The following is a 13,398-nucleotide window of genomic DNA, read 5'->3' on the forward strand; positions in this document are numbered from 1 at the left end:
TTCTTGCACCTGGATTATCCAAAGCCAAAACAGAGAAAGCAGCATGAATAGCCAAGTGGCAGTACAGACTAAAGGAATTTAATTATTGCCTGGAGTATGTGACGGGAGTGAAGAATATGTAACCGATTGTCTATCTAGGTTACTTCTCACAGAGAGTGAGAGCAACACGACAATGGACGGTCTGGATATAGTGTGTGCGGTTGGTGCTGACGGGGATACTGTTAAGGGTGCACTTTCTGAGCTAGAATGGTTGCAGGCTGTGTCTGAGGATGATGAAATTAAAATGGTGTCTAATTTTGTGGCTATTAGTTGGCCCAATAACAGGGATTTGGCTCCTGAATTGATTCCGTTCAAAAGAGTTGGCGAGGAGTTGTCCTTAGTCGATGGAATTTTGCGCAGGGGGCCTTATTGGTAGTTCCATTGTGCATGCGCAAGAAGGTTTTGGATCTGACCCTCGAAGGTCATCTAGGTATTCGTGCTATGAAACGCAGGGTTAGGGAGGATTTCTGGTGGCCGGGCCTGGACAGGGCTATTGAATATTACGTTCAGGACTGCTGCGTATGCTTTCTGAGCGACAAAACCCAGGTGACATGTACTTCTCCCATTGAACCCATTGCAGTGAAGAACTCGCCTTGGTGCAAACTGGCTTTTGATGTAGCTGGACATTTTGGAGTCACTGGTAGCTTTCCTAAGTATGCGTTGGTTTTGATAGACTGCATGTCCAAATGGCCTGAAGTGAAGTTTGTGGACAGTGTCAGTTCTACGACCATCATCAATTTTTTCAAAGAGGTGTTTCTTAGGGAGGGATTATCTGAAGAACTAGTGACTGAAAACTGCACTCAGTTGGTGTCTAAAGAAATGCAGGATTTTCTCAAGGAACTTGACATCAAGAACATTCTCACTACACTCTACCACTCTCACAGCAATGATCTTGTGGAACGTATGAACCATTTTATCAAAGACCAGTTGCAGTTGGCCTTGGTTAATGGGTTGCACTGGAGGGTGGCAATTGATGACATGTTATGGGCGGTAAGGACCACTCCTCACATTAGTACTGGCATGTCTCCTTTCACACTGGGGAAGAGTTGCGGGTACAATGTTAAACAAGGATTGGATGCCCAGGAAGGTGGTTAATCAGTGCAGGGTGATTGAATGGGTGTTTGGGTGTGGACCAAAAGACCCGGTTTTGTTCGTAAGGGGATTTCTTGGTTTTAGTGAAGGTGGTGAAAGATCATGTGGTGGTGTTGGAGAATGGGAAAACATTGAATAAATGTGCTATTTCTGTTGTACCAAGATCCAATGCTGTGTATGTTAATGAGAAGATGGGTGTACATTTTTATCACACTCCCAGCAGGGAAGTTCCTCCTAGAGTGAGAGTCGCTCCTGCCAGGTTCCAGGGTTATATCATGCATTAGGCTCTGAATTATTCTTTCTTCCTACCTTGGGGAAGGTTGCTGACATTTTGTTATTCCTGTTTTACTTCATCTGTTTTCGCCATTACTGTTTATACTTTTGGTTGCCTTGTGAAGGAAGGGGGGGTGTGTTGGAATCTAGAGCTTCTGCTCGTGGGACTTCCCTGCATGGAACCTTGAGGACGTGGGGAACGGCAGTTGCTGCCGGGAGCTGGATGTCAGTGGATGAAATAAAGAGGAGGTAACCCTACCTGGTGTCATTCTTCTTTTCACAAACATTTTATCTTTACTTACAAATTGGCACTTTTGTTTGTGTGCACCCTTTTTTGTGAGTGTCAGAAGGATAGTTTGCGATCATGGGGCCAGACATACAAAGCCAATTTCGGACCCAAAGTCTGTGATTCACACAATCACAGGGTTTGTGATGATCAAATAGATTTTTGTTATCTATGAAACCCATTTTACAATTCAATAAATAGTTAAAGAATCTGAAATGAGTTTAGAAATCCCTATTGAATCACAATGTGGAAGCGTTTAGGGCATCCCATTAAAATTGTGATTCATAGTGCAATGTATCAACGTTTTGCATTCATAATCTTGAAGTACATCATTGAAAAGGTACAGACTCCCAAGTTGTGGGGATAGACCCTTCCTTTCTTCTTTAGATATTTTTATCAAGTGCTTTTTAGTTACTAAATGTAAATTTAAGCACTACAATATGGTTTTTTTTCAACTATCCACTCTGGCCCTGTTTTGTGATTTTTGTTTCTAACCAAAAGTACATTTTGAGGCTCCTTACCTTGAATACAGGTTCCATAGTGCTAGGAAATCTTTATGCATGTGGTAACATTCAACTTTTGCTCCTTTTTTCATTGCTCTAATGACTCGAGTTTTCCAGTTTGGTAGTGTACGAAATCGAAGCTACTTACTTATATTTTAGATTTTGTATTTAACTTTTATTCTTTAAGTCATTTTCTAAGTCTTACCTTGCTTTAGCTGGCTGTAGTCAGCAGTCCTATTGTATCTGATACATAGTTAGGGTTGGTTTTGGGTCCATCTCTTACCCATGAGTCACTGGCTTTGTTGGCTACCTCAGCCCACTGTTACTGATTCCATTATTTTCCTCTATATTCTTGGGTTTGTCATGGCCACTTCATATTTTAGTCACTCCTTGTTTTAATTGGATGAATTTGTATCCTTCCACTGCTGAAGTTAGGACCTTGCATTACAGCGCATGAGGTATTATTTTATCTCTCTCTCTCTGTTTACCCTGCTCCACTTACTTTCCTGCCCCCTCTCCTTATTTAAATATGAGCTCCCCCCAGAGACTGCTTAACACCACCACACCTGGCACTCCATCAACAGCTATATATGTAAATGGTCACCTTTGAAAGATCCCTAAACAATTCCAGTATAGTCACCATAGATGAGCCCCCACTGCAACTATCTGAATGCAAAGAATAATGGCAAATCAAAATGGTCTGCCTCATGGAATCACATGCACAACCTACTGGTTTTTACCAATGCATGTTTATAAGTGTAATTTGTACATATTTATAGTAATAGTTTTTCTTGACTTGCCTATATAGTTTTATACTTCTTATATTTAGTATCTTCTTTTGGACATTGATTAAAAGGCTAATTTGAAAATTCTAAGTCTGAATTCAAAGAAATAATGGGGCCGTGTCAGATTCTTATTATTATATTCCCAAAGCTCTAAGGAACATATGATTAGCTTTTAGATTATTAAACTGGTATACCACATTTTGGAGATTTTAAATTGCAATATTCCAAGAAATGGAACAGAGTGAATTCAAGGTTGTCTTGCTAATATAATAATGCAGTGCAGGCTCTATTTAATGATTTTATCTTGATGTTTTTTTCTTGGAATTCATTGTTGATGATTTTTTATGTGATCTCTGTGCCCTGAAATAAACAGTGTATTGATAAGTAATACTTATCAACCTATCAGTTATGTTGATGAGATGAATTCTTTTGTACCTATGGAGAGATATTTTTCTAAGATTTAACTTATAAGTGCTGTAGTAGTTGTACATGTGGATCTACATAAATAAAGTGATAGGGCCACTTCACCAGCTACTTTGAGTAGATTTCCCCTACTTTCTCTTCAACCTGACCACATGATTAACAGTATAATCTATCATTTTATTGCAAGTGTTAATGTTGAATTGAAACTGAAAGTGGCATTTTCTCACATGTTTACTTAGAGAAAAGATTTGCAGTATGGATGATATGGTCTGATCACAATTCGAAACTAGATAGATGTCTCTTACACTTGGGTGGAAAGGTACGCCAAATTTGGGCATTCCCGTACAAAAGAAATACACACGTTTATGACACCACAAAAACAGAATTCCTGCAATGATTTTTTATAAAAGTTCAAGATTTTTCATACGGAATTTCAGATTCTGTGATTTCGAAAGCATTGTATTGATTTTAACAAGAATTCTGAAATGTCTGGAACTTAACAACATTCAGGCATAGGTGGCGAGAAAATACTTTGCAACTTCACCCACCTTTAATCTTCTGTCTAGTACACTTTTGCTAAATTCTTTACCACACATTCAACTGCAACCCATCTAATGCTATGGATGTGGCCGCTCCCTTTTTACTTATCTGTAGAAATTGTTTGGAATTATATCTAGAAGATTTTGTTACAACATCTGCACCAAATATAATGTCCTTGTCAACATATATTTCTCATTTTCGATAGGACAAGATCCTGGAGCATGACAATGTAAACTACTTAACCAAAATCCTAGGTGAACTGGGCATGATATTAGACCAAATTGAAGCTGAGCTGGAGAAGAGAAAACTGGAGTACGAAGGTAGGCTCATTTGAAAGATGCTATGTTTTTTTTCGTTATCTGCAAAGTTCATTAAAACCTTGTTTTAATGATTGTTAACTGTACATTTTGTGATTGGAATATTTTTCTCATTCATGTTTCATTAATTCCCATTTGTTATAATTCCATACAAAACAACAGTCCTATTTAAAGGCAAGAAACCTGAATAGCTGAAATAGACATTCACACCCACATTTTAACAGTGGCGGCTCATAGAGGGAGTGCTGCGGGGGTGAGGCGGGGCAGGGGAGGGGCAGGGTGGAGGGTAGTGGAGTCGGATATAAAACGGCATGGAGTAAGTTAAGTAAATAAATTAATAAAACTATTTACCTTGCAACTCGGCGATGCAGCGAGCACAAGGTAAATAGTTGTATTTATGTATTTACTTATCTTACTCCATGCCTTCATATGCCCAACTCCACTACCCCCTACTCTGCCCCTCACCCGCCCCTCCCCACCGCCCCGCAGCATTCCCTCTGTGAGCCGCCACTGCACATTTATATATGTGCGCCAATTGTAATATACTATGTATTAGCATATTACTCTCCGAGCATCTCCATATGTCATCTATACCATGCTGTTTTGCAGACCTAGAGCACATTTTCATTAGATAAGCCCATAGTAACAGCAGTGCTGATCCAAGAGTAGGATAATATAGAAGATACAGAGGGTCCAAAACATGAAGCTTTAATATGATAATAAAATGGCATGTGGCCAACGCACTGTAGCAATAAATGTCTGACTTTGCATTCATTGCTACAGCTGTCCCGCATAATATGCTTAAATGAACAACATTTATTTTCTCTTGTATAGCCATGCAGGTGATCTATGCAGCAAAGTGTGGCAGAGCACGTTACATACAAACAGTTTTGTGTAATAAACAAAAAATGCAGTACAGTATTGAATATAGGATATATATAGAGGATACATAACGGGCAATAGTGTGATATGGTCCTATCTCGCATTCGAGGAGTTCTTGTGGTATCATAGCAACAAGGCCAAAATGTCATGAACCCAAGGATGGGGTTGTGGTAAAATATTACATATTATAAGATATGTATTTTTTTATATTACTTGCTTATGTTGGTTCAGTTATTGTGAAAACAATACTTTTGATGGAGATTTGTAGAGTGGCATGGGCTAGCATTACCTAAATGCACAATCATGCTTGGGCACTAATTACCTTGAGGTAATGACATCAGAATAAATCTGAGCCACTAATTGGATTAAACTCACACAGAAATAACACCCTCTACCCTCTGCCTATGTGTGATAAAAGTGTCCCCAATTTGTATTACAGAATAGAATACAATGCTCAATATGGTAGACCATCATAACATTTGATCTTATATATATGTGTGTATATATATATGTATATATATATATATATATATATATATATATATACAGATATATTACCTACTGGCGGTCGCCAGTAGGTAGTTATAGTTAGGACCCTCTTTCCATAGGAAAACCGCAACATTCTATTTTGAATAACTTTGGCGCCGGTCGACGAATCCTCGCCAAATTTTCAAAATAGGTGGGGCGCTACGCTCCGCTCCTACCCTGGAAGTCTCGGGGGGATTCGTCAAGCGGGGGCTGAGATAAAAGGGGGTCCCAAAACGCGTTTTTCCCATGCATTTTTCCATAGGACCTTTAGACACAGCTACAGCCCGAACGGCTGAACAGAGTTCCTTGAAATTTGGCAGAGAGGTAGTCTACAGGTCAAGGAAGTGCCTTTTGTAGGTTTGGTGTAAATCTGTTCAGTAGATTCTGAGAAAATAGCCTTTAAATCAATATATATATCTGAGCCAGCTTACGGTGCGCTTACGGTGCGCTTACCGTACGCGTACGGTGACGTGCGCGAGTGCGATTCTGATTGGCTGTTCGATCTAAGTAAACATTCGAATCGGTCGAAACCAGGAAGCGGCGGCCCCCATTTTCTCTCTCGCACTCTGAGGGGGGCTGCAAAAACCAAGACAAAAAACATCTACAGGGGGAGTATATTCAGTTCTTAACCACCCAGCATCCATATATGTGTCCCCAAACAACCCCCAAGGCCAAAAAAACAAATTTATTTTTTTTCGAAAAATTGCCGATTACGCTTACCGTACGTGTACGGTTAAAAATTTAAATAAAATAAAAATTATCCACATTTTCCCCACCCCGTGTGCAAATGGTGCCCTTAGGGCACCATTTGTGCATGGCATATTTATAAATGGAAAGTACAAATGAATAACTTTCACAACGAAGCGCATAATATGTCCCCAATGTGTGCACGGTGCGCGAAGCGCATCGTGCGTACATGGCCCATCCCGCGTAACGTGGGCACGCGGTGCGCGCAGCGCACCGCGTGACCACCGTGCGTGCACGGCACTAACTGCGTAAAGTGGGCGCGCGGTGGCGTAAAGTAACTTAGCATTTAAAAAAACGTACAAATTCACTGAAAAAACCATAGGTTTCACACACGTTATAGTTAGGAATTAGCATTTAAAAAACCTTGCAAATTCACTGAAAAAACCATAGGTTTCACACAAGTTATAGTTAGCTGTACATTTCACTCGTAAAAAACCAATGAAATTCCCCCGTTATAGTTAGTGCAGGCAACTATAACTCACGCGACCGCAATCCTCTGCTGATGACATATGTGTCTTTATGAAAAAAAAATATTTGTAATATATGTATAGCTAAAATTTAATGGAAGAAGACATGGGCAAATAAGTGTCTAAATACAGTATTAGCATCAGCAGAGGATTGCGGTCGCGTGAGTTATAGTTGCCTGCACTAACTATAACGGGGGAATTTCATTGGTTTTTTACGAGTGAAATGTACAGCTAACTATAACTTGTGTGAAACCTATGGTTTTTTCAGTGAATATATATATATATACATATATATACATATATATATATATATATCAACCACAAAAGTTACTGTAATGCACAGGAACCACTCAGACGCCTTTGTGTGCTTCGATAATACCGTGTTTAATGGCAAGCAAAGAACTACGCGTTTTGGCTTTACGCCTTGGCTTCGACAGCTTGGAATCGGGTCCGGAAATAGTGGATTTATATATATATATATATTTTTTTTTGGTTGTTGTTGTTGTTGTTTGTTTTTCACTGAAAAAGCACAGGTTTCAGGGACGTTATATAGTTAGGCTGACATTTCACTGGTGACGGAAATGAACATTGTGAGTGCATGCCGCCTATGAGGAAGGACATTATGTTTGAAACGCGTCAGGCTAAGACATGCTTTCATTAAATCTGCATTTTTGGTGACTAAAGCTGTTCCATTCCCGTGATTTACTTGTTGGGAGTGCACTCCGCATGAAGGCACCTTCATTTTTGAATTGAGGACGGCCCCGCCGGGTCGTGGAGTAGCACCATTGCGGATACAGGCAAGTCCGTGGTGCTTTATACAAGTGGCCACATTATGGAGCAACAAAGTTTGGATGTATTCTTTGGAGCAACTTTTGGTTTCCGAACTTTGCAAAGCAATATGCTAACAAGATTTTATTTTAAATTGCACAGGTTCGCATTTCTCCGACCCATTTGGGAATAATATGAACTCCAATTACCGTGATGCAATTCGTTGATGAGCCCACATGGGCGGGATACAATTGATTTAAATCACGTCTGGTGACGGAAATGAACATTGTGAGTGCATGCCGCCTATGAGGAAGGACATTATGTTTGAAACGCGTCAGGCTAAGACATGCTTTCATTAAATCTGCATTTTTGGTGACTAAAGCTGTTCCATTCCCGTGATTTACTTGTTGGGAGTGCACTCCGCATGAAGGCACCTTCGTTTTTGAATATATATATAGATATATATATATATATAGATATTACCTACTGGCGGTCGCCAGTAGGTAGTTATAGTTAGGACCCCTTTTCCATAGGAAAACCTCAACATTCTATTTTGAATAACTTTGGCGCCGGTCGATGAATCCTCGCGAATTTCTCAAAATAGGTGGGGCGCTACGCTCCGCTCCTACCCTGAAAGTCTCGGGGGGATCCGTCAAGCGGGGGCTGAGATAAAAGGGGGGTCCCAAAACGCGTTTTCCCCATGCATTTTTCCATAGGACCTTTAGAACGAGCTACAGCCCGAACGGCTGAACAGAATTACTCGAAATTTGGCAGAGAGGTAGTCCCTAGGTCAAGGAAGTGCCTTTTGTAGGTTTGGTGTAAATCTGTTCAGTAGATTCTGAGAAAATAGCCTTTAAATCAATATATATATCTGAGCCCGCTTACGGTACGCTTACCGTAAGCGTACGGTGGCGTGCGCGAGCGCGATTCTGATTGGCTCTTAGATCTTAGTAAACATTCGAATCGGCCGAAACCAGGAAGCGGCGGCCGCCATTTTGTGTATTTCACTCAGAAAAAAAAGAGTGAAAACAAGAAAAGGGGGCAATGAGGAGAGTTACAGACCCCCTTACATTTGTGAGGGGGTCAAAGAAGGACTGTAAAGTACAAAGAAAACATTTATTGATTTTTAAAAAAAACACGGGGTACGCGTACGGTAAGCTTACGGTAAGCGTACGGTAAAAAAAAAAATTTAAAAAAAAATGAAAATCAGATTTAAGTGTTTAGATATTAGGGGGCTCTAAAAAGAGCCGTTGTGTTTATGAAATGATTTTTTAGTGGTACCTACAAGTAAGTACCGATGCAGAGTCTAAGGTTCAAGAGGAAGACTCTGTTCCCTTCATCATTGAAGTGCACACCATCTCCTCTATAAATGTCTTGCATGTCATAACGCAAGTTGTTGTGGTAAATGGCACCCATACCATAGTCACGGAGGAAAGCAGAAACAGATTTGTTGACGTGCTTTCTTGCTTTGTCATCGCACCGCGTGCCCACCGTGCGTGCACGGCACTAACTGCGTAAAGTGGGCGCGCGGTGCGCGAAGCGCACCGCGTGCTCACTGTGCGCGCACGGTGCGCGAAGCGCACCGTGCGTGCACGGAACGAACTGCGTTAAGTGGGCGCGCACGCCACGAATGGCGTAAAGTAACTTAGCATTTAAAAAACCGTACAAATTCACTGAAAAAACCATAGGTTTCACACACGTTATAGTTAGGAATTAGCATTTAAAAAACCTTGCAAATTCACTGAAAAAACCATAGGTTTCACACATGTTATAGTTAGTGCAGGCAACTATAACTCACGCGACCGCAATCTTCTGCTGATGACATATGTGTCTTTATGAAAAAAAAATATTTGTAATATATGTATAGCTAAAAATGTATGGAAGAAGACATGGGCAAATAAGTGTCTAAATACAGTATTAGCATCAGCAGAGGATTGCGGTCGCGTGAGTTATAGTTGCCTGCATTAACTATAACGGGGGAATTTCATTGGTTTTTTATCAGTAAAATTTCCGCTAACTATAACATGTGTGAAACCTATGGTTTTTTCAGTGAATATATATATATATATACATATATATATATATATATATCAACCACAAAAGTTACTGTAATGCACAGGAACCACTCAGACGCCTTCGTGTGCTTCGATAATACCGTGTTTAATGGCAAGCAAAGAACTACGCGTTTCGGCTTTACGCCTTGGCTTCGACAGCCTGGAATCGGGTCCGGAAATAGTGGATTTATATATATATATATATATATATATATATATAGCAAACAAGATGCGGGTCCTTCCGGGATCGGTCCCGTTGCCAGGTGATGCGTCTTCCGGCAGAAACCCAAGCCGGCAACAATATTCAAAATTTTTGTGGGAGTAACGACGCACACTCAGGAATCCAATGCAAAACCACAGAGGTTTATTAAAGTGAACCGCTACGCGTTTCGACACCAAGAGTGTCTTGATCACACGATTTTCACAGTGAATAATGCCGTGTATATAACAAAAAAGAAACATAGAAAAGGTACTCCACTCGGGGAACACAATGCTGTCCCGTATTGTTGGCAGCCATCTTGTAAGTGTAATCATAGTAATTGTTGTCTGTCTGAATGAATGTAGATTCACCAATAACTTTTGTAAATTCACACAAAATAAAGCCTGTTTGATGAATCATGATTGCAAGTTATCATGTTTGAGATAAATACACGAACTAAAGTAGAATTACAAAATTAAACAGTTGACAATTTTATACATTGAAAAATGTCTCACTGATAGCTAACATGATTCTCAACTCAAGTCAATTGTGTGTAGGATCTGCACGTGCACATTCTTGTATAATGTTCCAGATTAAAGGATCTTGTTTTGCAATAATATTATACTTGAACTCGACAAGTGTCAGCATACAGACAAAAATGAAAATGTCTTCATATAGAGTTAAACAGGCAAGTGCTCTGAAAATTCTCTGTTGGTTCCCCACATCTGATGGACCTCTCTCAATACAGGCGCCCTAGTGGCTCTAAGCAGGATTTTACATGATTCTTATTTGTTAGACCCCTAATAGTCACACATGGAATATAATCCTGCACGGTGAAACATGGACCAAAATAACAGTAAATAGAGTTATATTTGAAAAGGTAAAAAGTTTTTTACATCACTTAATTCGATGCAGAGTGCCCAGGTGGTTCAGTTGAAGAAAAGGGTAGGGTGCCCGTGAAATACTAAACCCACAAGTGCCAGTGAAGGGTCCCTTCCTTTCCTCCTAAAATGCAACAAAAACAGAGCACACAGTTAAAAACATGTAAAATTAGCTATAAACTATGATCACAAAATTTCAAATACAATTAGTTCAGAATCAACACACTATAGAACTAAATACTTTCTCAGTCCTCATGTAGATGACTTGCTAGTTCTTCATCGAGATTGTGCCCACCTGGGAATCTCGTTTCAAGTTCTATGATCCATTTGGATTCCTTTTTCCTAAGGGCAACTTCTCTGTTACCGCCTCTTTTCCCCATGTTGATCTGTTCTATCTGATCTGTCGAGTTCAAGTATAATATTATTGCAAAACAAGATCCTTTAATCTGGAACATTATACAAGAATGTGCACGTGCAGATCCTACACACAATTGACTTGAGTTGAGAATCATGTTAGCTATCAGTGAGACATTTTTCAATGTATAAAATTGTCAACTGTTTAATTTTGTAATTCTACTTTAGTTCGTGTATTTATCTCAAACATGATAACTTGCAATCATGATTCATCAAACAGGCTTTATTTTGTGTGAATTTACAAAAGTTATTGGTGAATCTACATTCATTCAGACAGACAACAATTACTATGATTACACTTACAAGATGGCTGCCAACAATACGGGACAGCATTGTGTTCCCCGAGTGGAGTACCTTTTCTATGTTTCTTTTTTGTTATATACACGGCATTATTCACTGTGAAAATCGTGTGATCAAAACACTCTTGGTGTCGAAACGCGTAGCGGTTCACTTTAATAAACCTCTGTGGTTTTGCATTGGATTCCTGAGTGTGCGTCGTTACTCCCACAAAAATTTTGAATATATATATATATATATATTTTTTTTTTTGTTTGTTTTTCACTGAAAAAGCACAGGTTTCAGGGACGTTATATAGTTAGGCTGACATTTCACTGGTACAAAAACAGAGAAATTCAGCTGTTATAATTAGCTGAGGTAACTAGAACTCGCGCCCCCGCAATGACGTGCTGATGACATCACATATTACACCACTCAGGACATAGTCATTGATATCACTGATGACATTATTGATGACATCTCGAATGACATCACTGATGACATCATCCAGTGACTGAGTGTTTCTAAAACATTTAAGTATGTTTTATATATATGTAAGCCAAGGTGTATTGAAGAATGAGTGGGTGTATGAGTGTCTGGATGGATGATTTAGTGAGTGCGTAATTGACTGTATAAGTGAGCGATTAAATGTGTCTTAGTGAATGCATGGGTGAATGGCTAATCTGTGTGAATGTCTGTATTAGTCTGTCAGTTGGTGTGTAGGTGGCTGCATGGGTTGGTGATTAGAGACATGAGCTGGTTACTGCTCGGCCTCTGTTCTGAAACGACCTTGGCATAAGCTAGATAGCAGTCTGTCCGCTTTTTGGTCTAGCCACAGGCCACAACTGCTGCAGGACATGGAGGTTGCTGATACGCTTGTCCATGACTGGGTGACATTAGGCCTAGACAGCTGCATCCCGGCAAAGTTGGGTGGGAGAAATCGTGGGCAGTCCAAACCCTGGTTCAACGAATCTTTGTCCAAAGCCAAGAAACATTGTAAACAGCTTGAGTGATTGTGGAGGCGCTCGTATGATGTAGTAGGAAAAACTAACTATCATGCTGCTATCAAACATTATCATAAATTAACTCGGAGAGCGAGGGCTGAGTATGTTGGTAACAAAATCTTAGACAGTCCTAACCCCTCCAAGACAGTTTTTTCCTTGCTTAAGAATATGAAGAATGGAGGTGTGTCCGGGATCTTCCCTATTACATCGAATAGCCAGTGCAATGACCTGGCCAGGTATTTTGTTAAAAAGGTTGAGAAGATATACCAAAGTCTCCCCCCGCGGTCAGGTCAGGCGGCAAGGGCGGGTCTGATGCTCCTGGTCCCCAAGGGGCTAATAGTCACTTATCTTTTCCTCTGCTATCTCTTGCAGATTTGGAGACCCTCTGTAAAAAAATTAAATCAGGTTCACCAATTGACCCGTTGACACCTAATCATTTTCACCAGTTTTTCTCCATGATCGCGCCAGTAAGCTTGGATTTGGTTAATCTCTCCTTGTCTGCAGCTACGTTACCGGCAGCGTGGAAACATGCGTAAGTCACTCCTCTACTAAAAAACCCATCTCTGGATCCTGGTGAGTCAGGCAACTATCGCCCTAGCTCACAACTTCCTTTTCTGGCAAAGCTGGTGGAATTGCATGTGAATACTATTCTCACTGAGTTCATCGAGCATAATGCAATTCTTGACCCTTCACAGAATGGTTTTAGAGCACGTCACGGCACAGAGTCTGCTCTGTTGGCTGTGATGGAGGAAATCTGAGGGATCTTGGATGTGGGTGATTCTGCGGCCTTAGTTCTTTTAGACCTAAATGCCGCTTTTGACACTGTTTCCCACGAGATTTTGCTGAAGCGTCTGCAGGACATCGGAGTGAGGGATTTGGCCTTGGATTGGTGTCGGTCTTTCTTGACGGGAAGATCTTTC

General features: G+C 40.3%; 1 protein-coding gene across 1 annotated transcript in view; it reads left to right on the forward strand.

Annotated features, from left to right (window-relative positions):
- Positions 1–13,398, forward strand: part of GDAP1L1 (ganglioside induced differentiation associated protein 1 like 1) — a 619,148-nt gene that overhangs the window by 537,942 nt on the left and 67,808 nt on the right. Inside the window, exon 6 of the mRNA XM_085619314.1 lies at positions 4,147–4,261. Within this exon, the coding sequence (XP_085475440.1) occupies positions 4,147–4,261 (115 nt within the window). The remainder of the gene's footprint in view (positions 1–4,146; positions 4,262–13,398) is intronic.

This window comes from Triturus cristatus, chromosome 7 (genome assembly GCF_964204655.1).
Source record: "Triturus cristatus chromosome 7, aTriCri1.1, whole genome shotgun sequence".
NCBI lineage: Eukaryota > Metazoa > Chordata > Amphibia > Caudata > Salamandridae > Triturus > Triturus cristatus.